The sequence below is a fragment of the Trachymyrmex cornetzi genome, unplaced genomic scaffold (genome assembly GCF_001594075.2).
Source record: "Trachymyrmex cornetzi isolate Tcor2-1 unplaced genomic scaffold, Tcor1.1 scaffold326, whole genome shotgun sequence".
Lineage (NCBI taxonomy): Eukaryota > Metazoa > Arthropoda > Insecta > Hymenoptera > Formicidae > Trachymyrmex > Trachymyrmex cornetzi.
The window spans coordinates 326330-349197 of record NW_017297961.1 but is presented as its reverse complement, the minus strand read 5'-3'; the positions used below and the strand labels follow the sequence as shown (position 1 = coordinate 349197).

General features: G+C 33.8%; 1 protein-coding gene across 1 annotated transcript; it reads left to right on the top strand.

The window, feature by feature from the left end:
* The first annotated feature begins 7900 nt into the window (after positions 1-7900).
* Positions 7901-22029, top strand: Rip11 (Rab11 interacting protein). Its single transcript, XM_018510224.1, has 7 exons — positions 7901-8350; positions 15095-15133; positions 17011-17257; positions 18236-18611; positions 18832-19112; positions 19496-19955; positions 20733-22029. Exons 1-7 carry the CDS (start codon positions 8320-8322, stop codon positions 20901-20903), a joined length of 1605 nt encoding a protein of 534 aa, XP_018365726.1. The 5' UTR covers positions 7901-8319; the 3' UTR covers positions 20904-22029.
* The last annotated feature ends 839 nt before the right edge of the window (positions 22030-22868 follow it).

Here is a 22868-nt window from a genome sequence, read left to right as displayed (position 1 = left end):
GAATTTGGGAAGTGCTCCGTTCACCGTTCACAACTTTTCGCGCTTGAGTTGCACTTCACAAATTAAATTAATTATTCATTACAGAAAGTTCATTTAACACGTATATACACGATTCACTCGGAGATTATGGCCTGTCGACATGTTCCTCAAACACGAGGAGGAGCGTTCTTGTCGTTCGCGCCTTTTCAAACTTGAATCGCATAGCTTGCACTTCTCAATGTGTTAATTATTGTTAATACGTTCAACAGTTCATTTAACACGTATATATACGCGATTCATGTATGTCACTTAGAGATTATGGTTTGTCGACATGTTCCTCAAGCATAAGGTGAAGTGCAGAAAAGAAATTCAAACAATGCGCTGACGAACGAAACGAAATAGAACAGAACAGAAAGCATGAGTGAACGTCGATCGGAGATTATCATGGCGTCGGCGGTTACCTCTTGCGGCAACTCTGCAAAGCTCTATGCGCAGGCGCGTTCATGCGCGTCGGTTACTTATCTGAAACTATAAGTTTATTCTAAATATACTGACAGTAGGTCTGTTGCTTGGTATTTTATAATATTTCTGCACTTAAAAAGAACTACGTTGTCTGTTTTTTTTCCATTACCCTCCGTTTTTTAAATAATCGCAAAAACAGTTTTTTCCGGAAGTAACTTTTTTATTAATTTTTTCCGGCTAAACAAAAAATGATATTGAAGTCAGTTTTGCAGCATTTAACTTAGAAATGTTCCAACAATATTAAAAGTATTTTTTCGATACTTATAAAAATGTTTTATGCAATCCGCAAACAAAAAACTTTGGACAAGTCATAAAAACCAGAAAAAATTGACAAATTTTGAAATATAAAATCAAATAATTTGACAGAAAAAAATCGTAAAAAATATCTGACAATTTATACTTATAGCTGTATGTTTCTAGTTAAAATCCTTTTTCGAAAGACTAATTTCCGACCATTTGTTCAAAAGTTATTAAATTTAAAGCGCCAAAGCAGCCCGCGCGTTACCTACATTGCGCGATATCCTCTCCAGTCTGACATAGCCATCGAATACAGGAGCGTGTTGTGTAGTCTTTTTTAGTCACTAATTTCAAATCTGAAGTAAAAAATGTACAACTCAAAATGGCGGATCCAATATGGAAGACAAGAATTTTAAAAAATTCGTACATGAAAATCAATTGTGGCGACAAATACCGCCACGACAAATGACGAAAGATGCGTGGCATTTAGAATGAAAGCACGCATCTAGAGATAATGTGCACACATACATCTGCGAAGCATAGACAGCAGAGGCATTAAATGCCGCTGTTGTTTACGCGCGACAAGCCGAGAAATTCGGGATTAAATAATATACTGTTAGAAATGTAACCACGAGCTTCCTTTACATGTAAATGAAGCTGGTGGTTATGAACGAAATTAAAAGTAATGAATGATTTAACTGAAAATTAAGTTACAGTAGTTACTTAAATGTAATGAACGTGTACATTAAATTTATGAAATTTAATGTACTTTTAATACAATTTTATGAAAAGTACATTAAATTTCATAAATTTTCATGAAAAATACATTAAATTTTATGTACATGTACCTACTTTTTAGTTACAAATACATTAAATTTAATGTAATGTCATGAAATTAAATTCAAATTAAATTCAATTATGTAACTTAAAAGTTAATGAAATTTAAGAACATTTCTAACAGTGTAGATATTAAAGAGAAACGCAGTCGAATGGTTGGAAAATTATTATCGGTTAAAATTTTGAACAACAAAAATAAAGATAATAATAAAGTCGAAACGGCGGTCGAATAAACAAAATAGACAATAGAAGCAAATAGAAAGTATAGAAGTTTCGAGAAGAAAAATGCGAGAAAGGTTGAGGAGTCAAGCGAGACTCCGGAGCTAGCATATGAGATTCGACAAAGAGACTTCGGAGAGCTCGGACGCGTATTGGAGTGTAGTTCGATACTTTATTAAAAACGCAGTTAATTTTATACGAGTATCTTGAGTCAGTGCCTATTTTTCCTTATCCGAAGATCTCTGAATAGTTCGCAGTAATCTGCATAAATCCGCGCTAGCGAAATAACGATAGAGAAATATAATATTCGGTGCCGCATTTCTCGTCACATTTAAATTCATTATTTGAACACGCAAAACTAAGGCGAACACTGGAATACTTTAACCAGTACATTAATTTAATTCTTTTACCTCATCAATCACCGGAAGTTACATGTTACCAAACAATATCTAATTATACGATTTTGTAAGTCTCTGATTTCTTATACTGTAATCCCCCAATTGTTGAATTGAAAATAGCAGATCCAATGGCGATGAATAATAAGTAAATGTACACGGAATGGTGATTTTTATCCTGTGTCACGTGGAGGTATCACTTTATAATAATAAGTGTAACGCTAAAATCACTGTTCCGTGCATGTACATTTACTACCCAAGCAGCAAAATTAGTCGAAAATACGTTCAATCGACCTTCAGATAGGTCCGAAAGTCTATTAGATCTGACGTAATGATTGTCAAATCTACGTCGATCTGACGTAAGTGAGGAATGAAAAAGACGGTAATTTAATAGTATTAATTAGGTGATGGAAGGTATTTTCCCCAATAGGTCATAGTTCGATTTGGTCAAATGAACTAGTAGGAGATCGAGTATTGATAATATTTTGGTAATTTTTCATATTAATTGTGTCCTAAATTAGACTTAATTACGACCACGTCTTGCGGTCTTCCTTAACGCGAATGATCTTGTTTCTTTTCTTTCGGGAACACATGCGAGTGGCAACGCTGCATAATGTATTCCATGATTCTATACGTAAAGATGAAGGGAAATAGTCATCAGATGTGATATTTGTATAAGAAGTACCGTCATTAATTCAGTTTTTAAGCTGATTATCGCGTGACGTATAACGTAAATACAAGTGCGAATGAAAATTTTCTGTATAGATTTTTATTTTAAATCATTAAAATGAACGCGCCATAAAAAGAGAAGCTTTTGAAATATTATTACTTTACTATTAATTATTTGTTAATTTTATATTTTACATTTAGCAAATTAATAGAGTTGTTCCTTGATTTGTAGGTTGGAAATGATTAAAAATATTGCTTATTTTCTATGATAGAAGAAATAGAAAATGTGAAATAAATGATTTAAAAAATGTAGAATTATGTAGGTTATAGTTGTTCTTCTATAGCGACGATAACATATCATAGCATATTTAACACTTTTAGACCTAATAGTCAAATATATTTATATTTTCGACATATAAGTTGAATTTCTCTATTAGGAAGACTAAATGCTTAAATATGTTTACTTTGTAGGTAAATTTACCTTTTTAGGACATTTCGACTTTTAAGTTAATAGATTTTCAAGACATTTTCATAACTAATAGGTAATTTCAACCAATATCCAGCTTCTAAGTTCAAAATCGTTATTTTAGTTAGATCGATTTCAAAGTTGAAATCGCCATTTGATACATCGATCAAACTGTGTTCGAGTGTGTTATACTGTGTCGATTCGTGTCTCGTAAAAGGAAAGCAGCCATAACCTTTCGCGAAATTCTCTGATGAATAGTGTACTAATCAAGAGTGTACTAATGTGAAGTAGAAGGCTCAAAATTGACATACAGGATTATATAGACTTTTAGGGCAAGACTGGTTCAATTTACTTTAAAGTTAATTTTGTTGGTCATTTGGATCAAGTGCTGACTAAATTTAACTAATAGGTAACTTTCCTTGGTAATCTCGACTTCGAAGTTAACAGTGACATCATTGAAATATCAACGAACGTCTTCAAGTCAATAATTACCTATAAATTTTGACAACTTGAAAGTCTATTCGATTTTGAAGGCATAAATACAGTTCGATATTAGGTAATTTATGACCTCAGAAATTTATTAATCATTACCAGACTCAAAGAGAATTTATTAGATCAAAATTAATAAGTAATTTTTTACCTCAAACGCAAATGAACTTTGAAAACATTAATACGTTGAAATTAGGTAATTTTTTATCTGCAAAGAAAACCTCAAATACAATTTCATTTTTAAGACATATTTTAAGCTGAAATTTGGTCATTCTTGTCTTAATTAGGACAATTTTATTTTGGCTTGGTTAAGATGTCCTACTTTGCTGCTTGGGTATTCATCGTCATTGGATCTGCTACTTTCAATTCGACAATTGTGATTACAATAGTAATCAGAGATTTACAAAATCTATCAGATATCGATTTTTATGTACGGATTTATAAAATTCTTGTCCTCCATATTGGATCCGCCATTTTGAATTGCACATTTTTTACTTCAGATTTGAAATCAGTAACCAAAAAAGACTACACAACATGCTCCTGTATTCGGTGGCTATGGGTACGGTCCACTTGGTGTTACAAACGCTTTGGAAGCATTTGACTGACCAATCGGAAGAAAGAATTTCACTAATTGACCAATCAAAAAATGCTTCGAAACATTTGCTATATATAGCCTATGTATCAGACTCGAGAGGACATCGCGCACTGTAGGTGACGCGCGAGCTGCTTTGGCGCTTTAAATTCAATAACTTTTGAACAAATGGTCGGAAATTAGTCTTTCAAAAAAGGATTTAAACTAGAAACATACAGCTATAAGTATAAATTGTCAGATATTTTTTACGATTTTTTTCGAATTATTCGCTTTTATGTTTCAAAATTTGTCAATTTTTTCAGGTTTTTTACGATTTTTCCAAAGTTTTTTGTTTGCATAAAACATTTTTATAAGTATCGAAAAAATATTTTTAATATTGTTGGGACATTTTTAAGTTAAATGCCGCTAAACTGACCTCGATATCATTTTTTGTTTAGCCGGAAAAAATTAATAAAAAAGTTACTTCCGGAAAAAACTGTTTTTGCGATTATTTAAAAAATGAAGAATAATAGAAAAAAATGGACAACGTAGTCGCTTACAGCGCATCAAAATCCTATAACGGAAACATCTTTTAAAGTTTAAAGCATGACTCCCCCCTCCCTAAATTTTGTCGGCCTGTGTTATTTATTCGGAAATTAGAGAAAGAGAAAGCGAATTTTTATATATTAAATTCAAAAAGTACAAATAACGCGACAGACCTATAGTGTTAAAAATCCATAATTCTCACGTATGCTCTAAATTAAATTTTCAATAATATCAGAAATTTTAGTAATTTCAAAACGCATTCCAACGCGATACAATTTTAAAAAATAAATAGATGAAAAATCGAAGAGCCTAAAATTCCTTTATTTAATTCTATATTTTGATACTATTTTATACTTCGATACTATTTTCTTTCTTATATTCCGACACATTGGCCGGTATTCATAATCGATTCTTATTTCAAGATCGTCTTAAGTAATATCTTAAGACGCAGCCCTCTGATTGGTTCGTAACTTCTTAAGACCGTACTTGAATATAAGACGGTCTTGAATATAAGATCTGACAATGAATTCGGCTGATTGATTGTTTTGAATATCTCTCATGCTTTTATTTTATGAGTATAACACAATTTTAATTAAGAAATCAATATACTATGGGCTCAAAAATTTTAAAACAAAATACTTAAAAAGGATGATGAGCCAAGCAGGATTGTCATGCTAATATAAATGAGTGCTCATTTATATATCTATTTTAATATGTTCTTTCCTCAATTGACTCATAGTTATTTAATGTCTGAGGAAGAAACAAGCATACCGCTATCGTTAACAAAGAAATAAATCGCAATTAAACAGTGTAACAGATACATGTAAAAAAAAATTTTAATTGTTTTCCACAATGTTGGCTGACATTTTGTCTTGCTCTTACTGAAACACAATAACATTCTGAACGCAATCACGTTTCTCCCAATTCACATTAATTACCGACACACATTCGACAAGTACACTGATTCGGCGTTTTTTTCCGCGAAACGCAGACAATTGCATGATAATCGTAATGCAGGGTGTGATGCAATCACGTCGACGTAACACCGTCGATTTAAGCGAACACGATTACATCATGATAAAAAGCGAGTTGTAAAACTCGCAAACTAACAATAAAATAACATGACAATAAAAGTGGGCGAGCCATCGCGTAATAAAGGAAATTATTCCTCTGTATGAGATGCATTTAAGCGTCGAAGATTGAACCTAGAATATCAAAGAATTAAATAAGAAAATGTTGCTTTCACGCAGAACCTCATTTTAATGTTAATATTAAATGAAAAGCAATTATATGATGCGGCGTATCATCTCGTCATTTCCGTTCTTTAGTAATCTTTGCGGGCAATTGCGCGGAATGTTATAACATAAAGCGTAATAAAACCGCTTAGTATAGTTTTGTAACTGTAATCATCTTTTCTGATTTCTCCGCAAACAGACAAATAAGCCTAGCTTTGCATTTATTATAAAGCTTGTATTATATATTAATCTGACAACATTGTCGTATGTCGAATAGGTAACAAGATCACCGTCTAGTCCCAAGTTAGATTATTTTATATCCAAATTTCGCTGTTACGATTAATGATAAAATCGACATTCGTGAGAATAATTATTAATTAGCAGTGATTGTGATAATTTTCTGCACTAATCACAATTAATTGCTGCTTGTATCAATTCTATTAATTATAGAAATATATTAACGTCGCATTGTGATTCGATTACAATAAGAATCGCCGTTTATGGTATCTATAGCTCACTCATATCATAAATTTAAGTTAATGAGCATACATACAGCATAAAAATACATTTAGTATATTCAGATGATGTGTCGGAAAAAGCATGAGACACAATGGTTAGTTTATATCAAATTTCACGTCAGCAGTACGACAAAGTGAACTAAATATTAGAATATATAATCATTTATTTGTAAAAAATGATTTCTTATTCGAGATATCTATAATTCTTTAGTTCAAACTAGCAACTTTTAAATATAAATCGAAAGTTTTTAAATAAATAATTTACTACTTAGATTCAAAAACAAATCTGAATTCTAATTAGGAAGTTAATAATCATTGCGTTTATGCATTAGTATTAATAATATTGTTCTTGTGTTAATAACGATGTTTACTCGCTTTAAGGTCAAAAGTCGCGCTATAGTTATCATTTATATCATGTACTACAAAATCCGAAGCACACGAAGCGTTTCTCATGATTGTGGCAGCATAAATTCTTATCAATGCGATGATCGCAGGCTGCGAATAGGTTAATTAAAGCTTCGTTCAGGATATGGTTAATCAGATGTATAAGAGATGAATGAGAAATCTGCAAGTATGAAGGCCAAAGCTATGCAATTAAAACTAATATACATGTATATTTTAATACTATATTTGTCTTGATGCATTTTCTTTTCTTGATACATTGCATACTCAAGGCTGAATTTGTAGTAAACTATCCAGAGAAGAATGTTAATTATAAGATTAATTTAAAGAATAGTAATTATATTATAAAATTTAATTTAAAAAGAACGTTTATTATATTAAAAGATAACGTAATAGCTGCAACTAGTAGTTGTAATGGATTCTTGGTAATTATTCAGAATACCTCCCTCACCTCCGATTTCGATAAAATTAGGCTCATTCGACGCGTTTTTGCATGAAACGAAAGAATCTGGCAGAAAAAAGTGTCGCTCTGCCTCGCGAACCGAGATATTTAGATATTATAAAAAAACTTTACAACAGTTGTAAACTGTTCTGCTAAACGCAGCCCCATGAATTTTACTATAATTTAAAAACTCAAATTTTTACGCGCGGTCGGCGCAGTGAAGCATCGTGAAGATAGCTGCGCAATGGATCCCGTTCAGTCCGCAGTGTCCGCACCTGGCGCTGGCTGACGCTGCCGACGCCAGGCGCATTGCGCAGCGACGCACGTAGCGCCTAGCGGTTGTTCGAGTTCGAAGCAGTTGGAAGTTCGAAGGCGCGGCGCGCACCGTGGTACGTACAGTACAGTGTACAATCGCAGTCGTCGACTCGTCTCGTCGGTCGTCGCTGGTCTCTGGTTGTCGCGAAGCAAGGTAGCAAGGAACGTGGTGAATGTTCGACTGTCGACGTGATTGGACATTGGACGTGACTCCCGGTTCTCGGAGTGCGGACGTGCGGACTGTGCAAAGTCGAGCGGGCGCGAGGGCTGCGAGCTGCGAGAGGCGGTTGACCAGTGCGCGAGACACGGCCGCGTGATGCGAACGTTTTCTTCGTAGCGCGTCGCGCCTCGCGAAAGCGTCGTCGTGATCGTCGTCGCGAAGAATCGGACGAGTGCAACGGCAGGAACAGCGGAGTCGGCGAGCGCTAGGTCGATTTCGCCTTGCCAGCAGTTGAAAGAAATCCAGGAAGTCACAAAATGTGGAGCCCGACGCACGTTCAAGTGACAGGTAAGCATGTGATATCGCGACGACGGCCGTCATAACTACGGCACGTATCTCGTCCCTTCCTCTCCTCCCTTTTCGACAGGTGGTCGGATGCGCGGGACGCGCTGCGGAGGAATGCGTGCCGTAACTCGATTGTTACATAGTATATATATATGTACGAATACATATAGATGCATATACTTATATACGAGGTTACGTGTCTCTTGCGTTCGTAGAAAACTAGGCGAGCGAAACCCCGAAGCCTTGTCATCGCCGTTGTTCAGGAATGTACCCCGGACTGTTTGAGCCCTGGACTATCGTGAAACGTAGAAACGGAGCTTCTCCTTGTATTTGTGGACACTTTCCAAGCGCATAATCATGCTGGTGTTAAGAAAAGACTTTTAAAGAGATAATGATGCTTTCCAACGAGAACACAGATGACACAGTGTAACACAATGAATTAGAGACCCTATATCAAAATCTGGCCACGAATAGAGAGTAATTATTAATTAGCAGTGATTGCAATCTTTTTCCATCTATTACTGATCTCTAATTCAGTCTCGATAAAATCTTACGAGAGAGAAAAGTACATATAATTTCTCCCCATATACATATAGATATACATATATATATATATATATATATATATATTGTCTTATTCTAATTTATACCATCTTACTCTATGATCTTAATTAAAGTTATAGAGCGAAACAGTACAAGTTAGCATGAGATAGTATATATACATGGAGAAATTATACATATCTTTATCTCTCGACAAAATTGCTTGTGGTTAGATTATAGTATCTCTACAGTGAATCATTATATCCTTGTTGTTTGCCAATGTTAAAGATGAAATGATCACTGTGTTACATTATATGTCTCTTGTTGGAAAGCACTGAAGAACGGGTAGAATTTGATGAATATTGAAAGAAACATGTTCTTCTTTCTTGAAAACAAATAGAGCTTTAGTTTAAATAGATCATTTCTTTCCTCCTGACATTCTAATCTTATCGTCGATAACGCAAATAATACCGCAATTTAGCTGAGAATGCGCTATGAGGGTGGTTTGGTTTATATCTCTCGTTATCTTAAATTGAAAAAGACGCAAAGAGAGTACATGCGCAATGAGATACCCGCTGCTGTGCGATGTGTCGTCGTGTCATCGTTGCACCGTGGTGCACGCGAGAAACGTGTATTTAAAGACTGTCTGAGAATGCATCGCTCGAAAAATAATTTTCTCTTTTTTCGCATTGCACGCTCACGTCCGACGCATTACGTTTCTTTCATTTAAGAGTGGTTTTGTTTAAAAGTCTCCTCTATAACTTTGCCAGTTAAATTTGTTTTTTTATATGAGAAAAAGAATTACATAACCGCATCATGAAATCTTTGTATTCGTCACGCGCCGAATATCTGGACACTTTCCAAGGATAATTACATCGATATATTAAAAAGACAATTCTAGAGAGAAACTATATATAAGAGACGTACAAAAATTTGATGAATTTTCAATGTGCTTTTTTTGGAGAAAATAAAATTGTAGATTTTAGAATAGAAATTACAGAATTATAAGTCAAAATAAAATTATAGATTCTCTACCTTAAATTGCACAATTTCCTACAAAGACAAAAGTGCGTCTTGTGGATACTTTCCAAGGATATAATTACATCAACGTTACAAAGGAAATTCTGGAAAGAAACAACTATGTACTAAAGACGTACAAAATTATAATAAATTTCCAATGTTCTGCACGCTTTTTTAGAAAAAATTAAATTATCGATTTTAGAATAGAGAGAAATTGTATAGAATTATAGGTCACAAAATGATAGATTTTCTAAAGTTGGCTTCAAATTTAAATATTGATTCCCTTAATGGCGCAAAAGAGCATTTTATAAAAAACATGCTAAGATAATTTGTCACTGTTGATAATTTGTGAAATGATGTTATCTCTGAAGACATCCTCAATTAATTGAAGAACTATATTATTTATCTTCTTTATTTTTCTTTTTCTCTCATTTCCTTGACTTTTTAAGATTATCGTATAAAAGAATCGTAATTTTTTGCATCGTTTGTAACGATTTCTAGTAATAATTTCAATTAATTTTGATAGCAATTAAACACGATGCAATCATGCAACTGCATCGTTGTGCTGCAAATAAACGTTAGCTCGTGAAAATATTCTATTGTAACACCTGACTGGTATTATATTATCTTGCGTGAAGGAATTTATCGTGTGTTAAAATCTACATAACGAAATTTCGAATGGCGAGCATTTGCTCGATATTTCTTGATCATAACATATCCAATGACTCACTTTATGTATTGCTATTATTGATGTTACTCATCAGCTGATTTTTAAAACACACGTATATCTTCTCTGATAATCTAAATTTAATCTCCTTTCTCCTTGTCTAATTATTATCTTCCCTCTCGACTCTTACGATAATTTAATTTCCAGTAATTTATTATAGTCTTTCAAGCTTTAGTATGCAGTTTATGAAGTTTTTAATTGGAATACACCGTTCACTACACGAATCGATCAGAAGATAAGAACCCTGTTACTGAGAGTGTGGCTTAATTCGCGAAAGCATACTCGCGTTTTAGAGTACTTGTCTCCTTAATTAGCGCGCGCAAAACTTTTACCTTCGGACGTTGGCAGGTGTCAAATCGAGAGTATCGTGGCCGAGAATTTCCGTTGCAACGGACACATGTACGGGGGGAAGGAAAGCTGGACATCTGTGTTCAAAACGGTGATCGACACCAGGTGCGAATCCGGAAAGTTTCCTCAGGGTGATTCAGAGACAACATTCTCCCATGGACTATAAAGTGTCAAAATAAATGTTTAAAACACCCTTATGTAAAGGCATGCACAAATCACAATTGTGAACAAGTTCTTATTTATCGTTTTCAATAGCATGTGCGCTATAAAATTGTAACAGAGAAAATTGATTCTTATGCTATATATCGTATAATGCATATAATTATAAATCCTCGTCTCGCGACTTCTTCGAATGAAGTTTCCGGTTCTTTTGCACCTTGGTGCACAAAACGGGCAACGCGTGAAAGTATATTTAGCAGTTATTCGATGCTCTCCTTTCCTTTACATAAAGTATTTCACAACTAGACCGAATATCTAAACAACAAAAATCTTTGAATCTTATGTTCACTCAATTCCGATTATTATTACTTATTTATCTGTAAAACATTTTTACAGAATTTACAGAGTTGACACTGAGAAAAAAAATTGTTTATGACTAAATTAATTTAGTTTGTCTTTATTTCTTTTGATGAAGAATATATGTATTTAAGTCAAACATATCATATCTATTTGATTTAAATACATGAGGAGCAGACTTTCAAAATGCGTTTTGTCCAAAATTTATAATTTTCAGAAAACGAGAAAGACAGAAAGAAATTACGCACACAAGAAAACTACGCACTTTATAGAAAATAACAATATGTCAATCAGTAGGATGTAAAATATAAAAAAAAAATTGTTTAACAATGTTGCTAAAAATGTTAAATAAATGCATTTTGTTTGTTTCTAATTAAAAAAGCATAATGCACTTTGAAATCGACTATGTTTTTTCAGCATATAAATTAACGATGAAGAAATGCTTTTTGAACATCTCAAAGTAGCTTACAAGTCATTCAACACTGAGCACTACGCCATCTCTAACTAAAAAAAAACGAAATTTTGGATAAAACGTATTTTGAAATGCTCCTCACATACATTCTCCAATGAAAGAAATAAAGACAATTTAATTTAGTAAAAAAGTTTTTTTTTTAGTATAAATATTTCTGTAAAATTCCTTGAAGAAAATTCGCGATGAACCCGAGATCTAAAAAATCCTTAGGAAAAGCTTATAAAGGATCAGTCAAGAAATGTAATTGCGTGTCGTCGAATCATCGCAATCCGATCACGTTGTTGAGACGCACGAAGCGTTGAAAAATGTACCAGTATCTATCAGACTAAACGGTATTTGACTGCGTCTTCGTCGCGGCGAGTCCAATCTCGACTCTAATCCGACCGTGAAAGAGGATGCAATGGGAGAGTCAGTTCTCCCGGCTCTTTTCTTTCGGTGCACGAGAAATCGGAGAATATGTTACTTCCTCGTATCTCATACGTCTATTACGGTTCATCGCCAGACGCTATTGCGCGTGTGAGAACGAGGAAGTGCCTCCGACAGTTATTCGGTAACGCTTCGTGTTACAAGCTAACGGATTACAGTTCGAAGAGAGACAAAGTGCAGTTCTTTCCTTTTTTATCGCACGCATTTATTTCGTAATCATTTTACAAGATCTTGCGTATTATGTAAATTCAGATTTCAAGTTCCGCAATGATGCGCTTGCAAAGGCCAAGTGTCATGATTTAATAACTCAATACATATTACTGAAAAATTATTGGTTTAATATCAAAAAAGCAAACAAGTAAAATATCTTCTCAATTTTCTACTTCAATTCCTTATCATCTTAATTTTTTTAGCGCGCATAACATATATTTTCTTTTTTTACAGGTATATCTCGATTAAATGCAAAAGAAATAGTCTTCTACTAGAAGGGACGACCTCCGTTTGTAATACGGTGAAATTGCCGGAAAATGTCTGAGAATGTTGTAACCGTGTAATTTTATTGTTTAAATTCTGTATTTCGATTAAAATTTCGCAGAAGTTACACGAAGGCTTAATCAATAAGCCTCTTGATTACAAGTTTCAAAGTCACGATGCACCATTTTCATATATTTAGCGTGCATAATTAAATCGCATAATAAAATTCGATCAAATTTGATCGCTTATTACAGAGTTCTTAATTTGTTTCACATTTTATTTTCGATGTTATAACTTATATATTATTCATTGTTAAAGAGATCTAAAATGGCGAAACTAGAATCTAAAACAGGATCTAAAATGCAAACTGAACACGACTTATTTATTACATACATATATTACGTCGTTTGTTACGAGCTATTTAAAAATATTGTTTATACAAATATAAAATTTTTACTATTTGTTATATTTAAATTGATACTTTTTATCTTTATAAATTATGGCATTAATATTGAAGAAATAAGCAACGACATAAAAATGAAAGATCATAAAATAATAATTAATTTCTCGGAATCGCGAAAGGGGCGGTAACTGATATATGTATGATATGTGCAACATAGTCTTTTACTCTGATATAAACGAGAGCGATTATGCACGAAAGCCATATAACGTGAGATTTTCTCGTGCCCACGGGTCATGGAAAGTCGATCGAAAAAAAAAGTAGATGTGCGCGAGAGCTGTTAACCCTTTGGCCTACAACCACGAGTGAGACTCGTGGTAAGGAATTTGGTAAGTGAGACTCGTAGTAAGGAGTCTGACTCGTGCTTATTGTTTATGGACCAAATCGTGATTGTAGGTCAAAAAGTTAAAGAAATCTCTGTTTTCATGATGACTTATTGCCTCGATTTTACATTAATATTTAAATACAAGCACGCGATATAAAACGATCGAACATGCAGTATTTTTGCACGTCATATCTGCTTATTTATGATTTATTTATGAATATACTATATTTATAATATTTTTATGAATATATTGTTAATATTAAAAACTCAAATTAAAAGATTAATTTAAATCAAATTATCTATCTAATTGGCAATTTATTTTAACACGTATTAAGTAAAAATAACATATAGCGTTTTCGGCCCGACCAGGTAATCAGTGATGAGCTGTGTGGGAATTATTCTCACATGGGAATGTTTATGCGCATGCGCAAGCTGACCGTCACAGTCACGTGTCGGCAGCTTTCACAGACGTATCTGAGACCGTTAACCGTTAGGTGCCCGTGCCGGCCGTGCCCCGTAAAGGGGCACTCTAAGTCTTTACAAATTTTCATGCATTTTTTGCGAGAGGTAGGTAATCATTATGTAACAAAAAGCAAAAATAAACAAATGCGCAATAGAAAATTATGATAATATAAGTTTGTTCGCGTCGTATACTCCAATATATCTGAACATGTTCCAACATGCTCCGACCATAGCTCCTACTTACTCCAATCTGAATATCAAATATAAAGTTTGTTCGCGTCGCATGCTCCAAAATGCTTCAACATGATCGTACTACAGTTCCTACTAACTCCAAGGCGTCGTCTACAATACACGGGGTAAGAAGTAAGAGTAAGAAATTGACCAATCACAATCGAATGTGAGAAGAATAATCGACTGTGATTGGTCAATTTCTTACTCTTCTTACTCCGTGTATTGTAGACGACGCCTAAGTCCTAACAAGCGTATTGGAGTAAGTTCACGTAATAAATCAGCTGCAGACGTAAAAAATAACAAACAAATACATTTCTTTATTATTATTTGTATTAACTATTTATTCTATTTGTTTAAAGGAACTTTCTTCTCTTTGTTACTTCCTTCATATTTCCTTCCTTGCTAGGGACCTAACGATACCTCAGATCTTACCAAGATACATACATTACTGAGCAGCCATAGCGTTTGCTTAGTGCGCATGCGTCACTTTATTATTCCCACATAGCCCAGCTGGGCCGGGTTTGCACCAACCAGGGTTGGATTAATGGCGTTTTGCGCTCTCCTATTGGTAGAGCGTGTGACGTCAACCAATAGGAAAGATTAATCCAACCCAGGTTGGTGCAAACCCGATCGTGTCGAAAACGCTAATAAATTATAGTACGCATAAACGGCATATCATTTAATATCACTCGGTACGTATTCTGCGTTTATTATTAGACTGACATTTTATTTTCATTTGTTTACAGTTCAGAGGGCCAAGGACCTACTAACTAAAGGAAAACACAGTAAGTTATACGATTTTGTTACTATTATAATTTGAATACATTTGAAAATATTTACTCATCTTGATGAGCCTTTTATTTATGAAAATTTATTAAATATATGTAACAAGATATGCATTAAATATATTATTATTTAAAATATGTGAAAATTAGATAAATTATAAAAAGCCTTCAATCTCCTAATGCCTAAAGCATCCTGAACACAATATCTTAAAATCTTTCAATAATTCAGCTGTCATCCGTTTTCTCTCATTGACGCGTGCATCATCACGTTTCTTACTTACCTACACGTTATTCATGTGTTTGCACCAATACATGAACGACCTCGTATTCCGCGGCTATTTTAGGTCATGAATCATCCGGTTTTCGCTAGCAAAGTAATCTGAATTTGCAAAACAATACGCACAAATTTTCGTACATCGCCATGTCAAATTCAAATTTCGTTCAAGGCGAAATATATATATATATATATATATATATTTATATACGAAAATTTGTGCGTATTATTTTGCAAATTCAGATTACCTTGCCAGCGAAAACCGGATGATTCATGACCTAAAATAGCCGCGGAATACGAGGTCATTCAGTATTGGCGCAAACACATGAATAACGTGTAGGTAAGTAAGAAACGTGATGATGCACGCATCAATGAGAGAAAACGGATGACAGCTGAATTATTGAGAGATTCAGCAGAATTAAAGTAATACGATCCATCACAAACTTTTATATCATTTTATGCATTAAGAAATCGACGTTCTGCTGAAAATAAGTAACGAAAATATGTCAGATTTTCTGAGAAGAATTTTTATAAAATAAGGATGCATCACACTCATTTAATAAACTCAGAGAATACAAAAATAAATATAAAAAATTTATAAGTTATACGAAGTAAATACAAATCATAAAGTTTGTCATTAAATTTTGTCGCTTTGAAAAAAATTAACATAGGAATTTTATAAAGTGTATTTAGGAATATTTGATAGGACTTTATTTACAAGTTAGTAATCCAACTGCAATCAATATAATGTGAGCATGTAAGCTATCTTCTCGACCTAATAATCAGTGTAATTGCGCGACGAGTTAATGACTTCCAATGCTCATCCGCTACACACACATTGTGACATTACTCCTTTATTAATCGTAAAATAAGCAAATGCTGCTAACGAAAGAACATACATTATGGTTAATGATAGGTTTGCATCTGTGGAAAGATATATAAATTAGAAGCGCGTCATATGTTGTCGGATTAAATAACATTTCATTACCTGCATGAAAAATATAATTGACTTTTTACTTCAATTCTATTATATCAATTTCTACAGAGTTGGGAAGCGTTAATTTTTCCGTTACTTTTCCGTTATTTTTTATAATAAACATGACGTTGCAATTTTTTATAAATAAATGCTAAAGCTGTGCTAATGTTGGAAAAGTCGACTTTTCCAACCTTAGTATAATCTTAGCGTTTAGTTATAAAAAATTGCAACGTCAGTATCAAATTGTTTATTATAAAAAGTAACGAAAAAGAACGGAAAAAGTAGCGCTTTCCAACTCTGTGTGTGATTTCTATTTATACCTAAATTAATTTAATTTTATTAATACACATCTAATAAATGTGCACGAACCAAGTAACGCTTTCTTCAGTTAAAATTAAACCGAAATCGGAACTGAATTTTCTCTTTTTTTAATACAAATACTAAATAAGCAATCTTTTAAGACGGCATTTCTACAACGATCGAGATCAGACGTATTTTCTTACCAAGTGAGATCTTTAATTCCCGTTATACACATCTCATTAATCTCCTGACCTCGCTCCCGGTCAACACCGGGATTCTCGCCCACGTCACGAAGTAACACACCAAATTGTGAATGTACGTACGCAGAGACCAACGATTGCTTCGTTACAATCACACTCGGCAAGGAAAAGTACCAGACGTCGGTGAAAGAAAAGGCTACCAAGGACGTGGACTGGCACGAGGAATGCGAGCTGTTGATTCCAGAGCAAGGAAATACCGCGGAAATCGTCCTCACTGCTCTACATCGCAACTTCCTGGGTGTCGACGAGTTTCTTGGCACTGTCAGTATACCACTCTCCAGCTTCGACGTATACGAGAGGCCCAGGAATCGATGGTGTGTTTACGATAACGTTAATTGTAAATTGCGTTTTTCATGCAAATCTCTCCCACACCTCCCGCCTACAGAAAAATAACTCGGGAAAGAGAACTCGTTGCGTATCACTTATCTCATTAATCACTCGCATTCCTTTTGGCATTCTTATAACGTGATACTATAATCGACCATTCGGTTTGTATGACAATAAGTTTCTGATATGGTCAAATATATAATTGAATTTTTTCTTTTAGTATACAGGGTGTTTGGAAATTAGCGATAAGTCTTTCGCACAGGGGCAGAATGGACTAAACTGAGAAGAAAAGTCCTCTACCATTTCGCAATAGTTAACAAGATATTAATTGCTAAAAATTGCCGAAAATTGGTTTTTAATAATTTTTTACTCAAATATTATCAACTACTTTACAGAAAAACTGCAAGAGACGAAAATGGTTTATTTTCTTCTCATAGAACTCTAAGAATTTTTTTCAGAATTTTTTAATACCGTATTTTCTCATGTTGGTAAAAATGAGAAAATGCAGTGCTAAAAAGTTGATAAAAAATTCTGAAAAAATTCGTAAAATTCTATGAGAAGAAAATAAACAATTTTTGTCTTTTGCAGTTTTTCTGTAAAGATGATAGTATTTGAGTAAAAAATGATTAAAGACCAATTTTCGGCAATTAATATCTTGTTAACTATTGCGAAATGATAAAAGACTTTTCTTCTCAGTTTAATCCATTCTGCCCCTGTGCGAAAGACTTATCACTAATTTTCAAATACTCCGTATAGTAGAGTTTACATTTTGTATAATACTTATCTTTATACTATTCGTTGTTTGCCTCAAAAGATTTATAGCGTTTTATAAATTTTCTTTTTTATTGTTAACAAATAAAAAGATTTCAATTATTGGACTTATTAAGATTTAAAATTTACTTTATAAGACATATGCACATTTCATCTGTTCTCAATTTGTGATGGAATAAATCCGCTTGTATTAGGTACGCTCTTAACAGTAAACCAGGCAAAGAGAACACGAAGGAGAGAGGCGAGCTCGAAGTGAGGATTGGCTTTATCGTAAAAGCTGGAAGTCTGACCGACCTAAGTAAAAAGGAGCGTCACAAAAGCTCCTTGGGACAATTGTCCACAGCTGCACAGACAATCGGCGGTAGTTTGCTCAGTATCGGGAGTCTTGAAAAACGCAAAGGCCTGAAGAAATTAGCCAAATCAATTGGAAACAAAGTCAAAGGCAAGAGTAAGAATCGGCTCGATGGAAATAATCTGAACGAGAAGGAGGAACGTGAAATCAAAATCACGCGACAAGAACCAGGTGAAGCCGATCCTGGAGTTATCAGTGAGGATGAAGATGAATTCACAGTAAGTAAAAGCAAGCGGTATCGTTATATACTAGCGGTATTAATGAAGAGTGAAAGGAAGATTTGATTAATTTTATTATATTTCTGGTTTGGGGTAAATATAATACACATACATATATTGAAGATGTATATAAACGTAACGAATTGGACGAATACTGAAAATAAATCTGTTCAACAGACTCTGGATATAATTTCTTTAGTTATTTTTTTATCTGTTACAGTTCGATGATTTATCCCATAAAAGTTCAGCCTCATCGCTGAATGCACCCGTGCACCCGGGTGTTAACAGCGGTAATGCTAATGGCATTTCGAATGGCTCGCAGAGCAATGTCTTCAGCGAGGTACACACGCCACCGGTGCCAATTAATGCCGCTCCGAGCAAACCACCACGGTTTGCTATGAGCGCGTCCACAACAAATCTGTCAAAGGTCGACAATTTAACGAAGGATGACGAATGGGGTTTAAAACTCTATGGCAAGCAGGCGAGCAGCGTGCCTAAAAGGTGAAATGTTTGAAGATGTTTATTTTCAACAGGAATAAAAAAAAATACAAACATTAGAAAAGAAACCATAACTCATTTTACAATGCAATAAATATTTAACAAAATTAAAATTATTATAACAGTAATAAAAATATATATATCAAATAGATTATAATTTTTATGAGTTACACTGAAGATGATCTAATGAAGATTGAAACGTTTGTATTTTAAATTACATTATAGCGATTATAGCGATCGGATTTAGAATATAGTTAATTTTTAGCGATTAACAACTAGCTTGGATTCGTAGCCTTTCTCCTTTATAACAATTTATTTTTTACAAATAGATTTATTAAGTAAACTGTATGAGCATGATAAACAATGTTGCATGTTGTACTCATCAGATGGGACAGCAAACCTAAGATTGTGGTGGATGAACCGAAAGATAACAAACGCGACATATCGCCTATTCGTTCGATATCGCCGATTACATCGAGATTGAAAGATCTTCCGGAACCTCCCAGTCCCGCGCCGAGGGAAATTCTTCATCCAAAGAACAAAGATGAAAAACTCACTGCGAGCAAGGAGAAACTCTCTGCAAACAAAGAGAAATTTGTGAAGGAAGATAAACCGAAGGATAAGAAGGATGAGAAATGTGATCCACGAAATCTTAAAGAGGAAAAACATGTGAAGAAGGACAAGAAAAAAGACAAGGAGAGCAAATTCAAAGACATTAATGACGAGAATCATCTGTCTTCCGAAAGGATTATTATCGGCGGCGAGGATGCCGTTAAGAATGCTGCAAATTCTAAAAGTCGTCTGCCGCACGAGGTCCTTAACCAATTCGAAGGAAAATCGAGAGAAGTAAATATCGAAGCGTAAAAATGTTTCCTTTTAAATTTAATTTTTTGTTTAAATTTAAGGGGATGCTGGAATGTCCTGTTTTACCATTAATTTTTAAAGACTCTTTTCTCTTAATTGTTTATGGATTGAAAAGTCCTTCCCACAATTAAAGTATCAATAACAACACAGGCTGCCAGCTACAATTTAATATGAAAAATGAAAAAAAATTAAAAATTGTAGTTTTGTTACCGGTTCCTGCAGTCAACTCGTCACAATATGTGCTGCATATAAGAGTTTCAGATTTTACCCGTTTAAAATAAGTAGCCAGCAGCCTACAGAAAACCTCGAAGAACATTCCTATACTTTTAGAAATGAGGTAAGGGCTTTGGTATAAGAGAAAAGAGTCGCCAAAAATTTCGTTCGTATACTACGAATAAAATTGACGTGAAGCCATGAAACCGAGCAGTATTTTAGTTGATCTCTTTCTAAGAGATGGCGTTGCAATATGTTAGATAAGGACAGATGAATGCGTTTGAGCGAGACACAACGATATATAATAAGTATAAGAAATGAATGAAAGATGTCACTATTGTCGAATTTGGAATTTAAAAATGTCTGTACTATCGACCTTGATTAACTTCGATCGTCACTCTAGCATCGCCTTAAGCTCTTATTAGTTTTTTATTGAAGAGGAATGTGTAATCGTCATTTTTTTGATGAAACAAGTTTTTTATTGTAAAACAATTGTTATTTTATTCAATTAAATGTTTCATTTTAAACAAAACATTTTACTTGCAGGATCTAATAGAATTGGCATTGCGACTGCAGACGCAAGTCACGGAGAAGAACAAGAGACTTACCGATCTAGAGGATTATATCGATGCGTTGCTGTTACGTGTGATCGAATGTTCTCCACGATTACTTCAAAATCCATATCAGAGGCGATTATCTTCTCCTGGAAATCAGTAAATCGATAATTAGTGATGAAGCTTTTTCTATCTCCACTTGGGTATCATTCCCTTTTATTCCTTAGTGATACATTTACTAGACATGACTGATAAGTCGCAAATGGCTATTTGTTATTAACATTGTTCTATGTTCTAATTTATTTTCTTTTATGCATTATAACTTGAAGAAAAAGATAATGTTCTTGTAGCAGCGTTGCGAAATCCATTTCCTGTATTTATTTATAAGTCCCGCGAGAATATCGTAGAACAACCAAGTGTGTGATAATAAGTAAATAGTAATTCCCTTATTATCAGAAACTAGTTTATTATCAATACGAACAAAGAATAGAGTGTAAGGTGATGCCAATTGAAAATAATTTACATTTCGTGTAATCCCCTGTCTTCCCAGTAAACAAAACTATCGAAGTTTGTCTCGTTCGCGATTGAGATTTCCGTCCAATTGACATTTACAAGGAAACGTAGCGAACACGACTATATCTCTCTTTTTATTGTTATCTGTCATAAACATAAGCTGCGTTCGGGGAGCGCGCTATCAACGCTATTTGTGTCATACTACCCTTGTTTCACGTTTAATGGACGATAAAGATAGAATGACACAAATAGCGCTAATAGCGTCTTCCCGAACCCAGCCAAATATTTCTATATCTAGACTGTCAACTTCGCCGCCATGTTTGAAGATAACTTAAGACAGCCCACTGTTCAAGTTCATGTACTCTTACATATAAATCACCAGATAATATCACGTACTCGTAGCACATGTGCATACATGAATTAAATTAAGGATAAACTCGAAATTAGGTTCATTTCTTTTTATTATATAGGAATCAGCAGTCTAAATATAGAAATCTGTAATTATAAGTTATCTATATCTAAAAACATTTTATAAGGTGAGTAAAAGTTCTAAGATGTGGAACTTTGCGAGATAAATACAGGAAAACACGTGCCTTCCATCTTGTACATGTATGCACTCACATTATATCGAACCATATCTTGTTAATTAAAGCACTGTTTAATTACAAGCATTATTGAATAAAGACGATATATGAATGTTCGATACGGTACATTATATGTCGCACAATGAATTCCAAATGTTTGAACTATTATGTGACTTATATTTGAGAGAGAGAGAGAGAATATTTATAATTAACAAATAATAAATTAATTTCGAATTTTATACCTTCATTTCGCATATATTTCACGTTTTGCTGTTTTGATATTAATTTCCATGATGGAAAAATTTTATGTTAATTAACTGATGTAATTTATTTATTGCATTCCAACCATTTCTAATATTTATTGAAGTTATTGCTTTTCTGTGTAAAATAATTGCAATTTTTATAGGAAGGTAGTTCGTTGCATTTGAATAATTTCGAACTTTTATTGCGATTATGGAACAATGAAACGCGTCGCATTGAATTGCTTTAAACTTCTCGCAATATCGTCCAAAATATCCTTTGCTGCATGAAATTGTACCTTAATTCCAGGGGATCGATTCTGTATCTTCAAACAAGGTGAAAATTACAAAAGTGAGCAAATTTACTAGGTGTTGACCAATGAAATTATCAGTATTCTAGTAAATTTGCTCACTTTTTTAATTTTCATCTTGTTTAAAGATACAGAGGCTGCTTTCCTTTTAGGAGACACAAACCGACACAGTATAACACACTCAAACACAGTTTGCCACGCTTAAATGGAATGCGATATGTGCAGTGTGTGTATCGTATGTACGAACTTTTAATACCTAACCTTAAAAGATTTGAATTTTGACCTTAACGGACATACGAGATCAGATTATTGCAAGGAGTGATGTGTAATTTTCGAGTAAAGGTACATATTTTGCATCAATTGGTGGAGTATTCCAAAAAAAGATTTATGCCCATTTCCACCAATATAGATTAACTTTAATCTCGGTTCAACTTACTCTTCGTCTTTTTCTAATCTTTAGAACTAGAAAAAGACAAAGAGT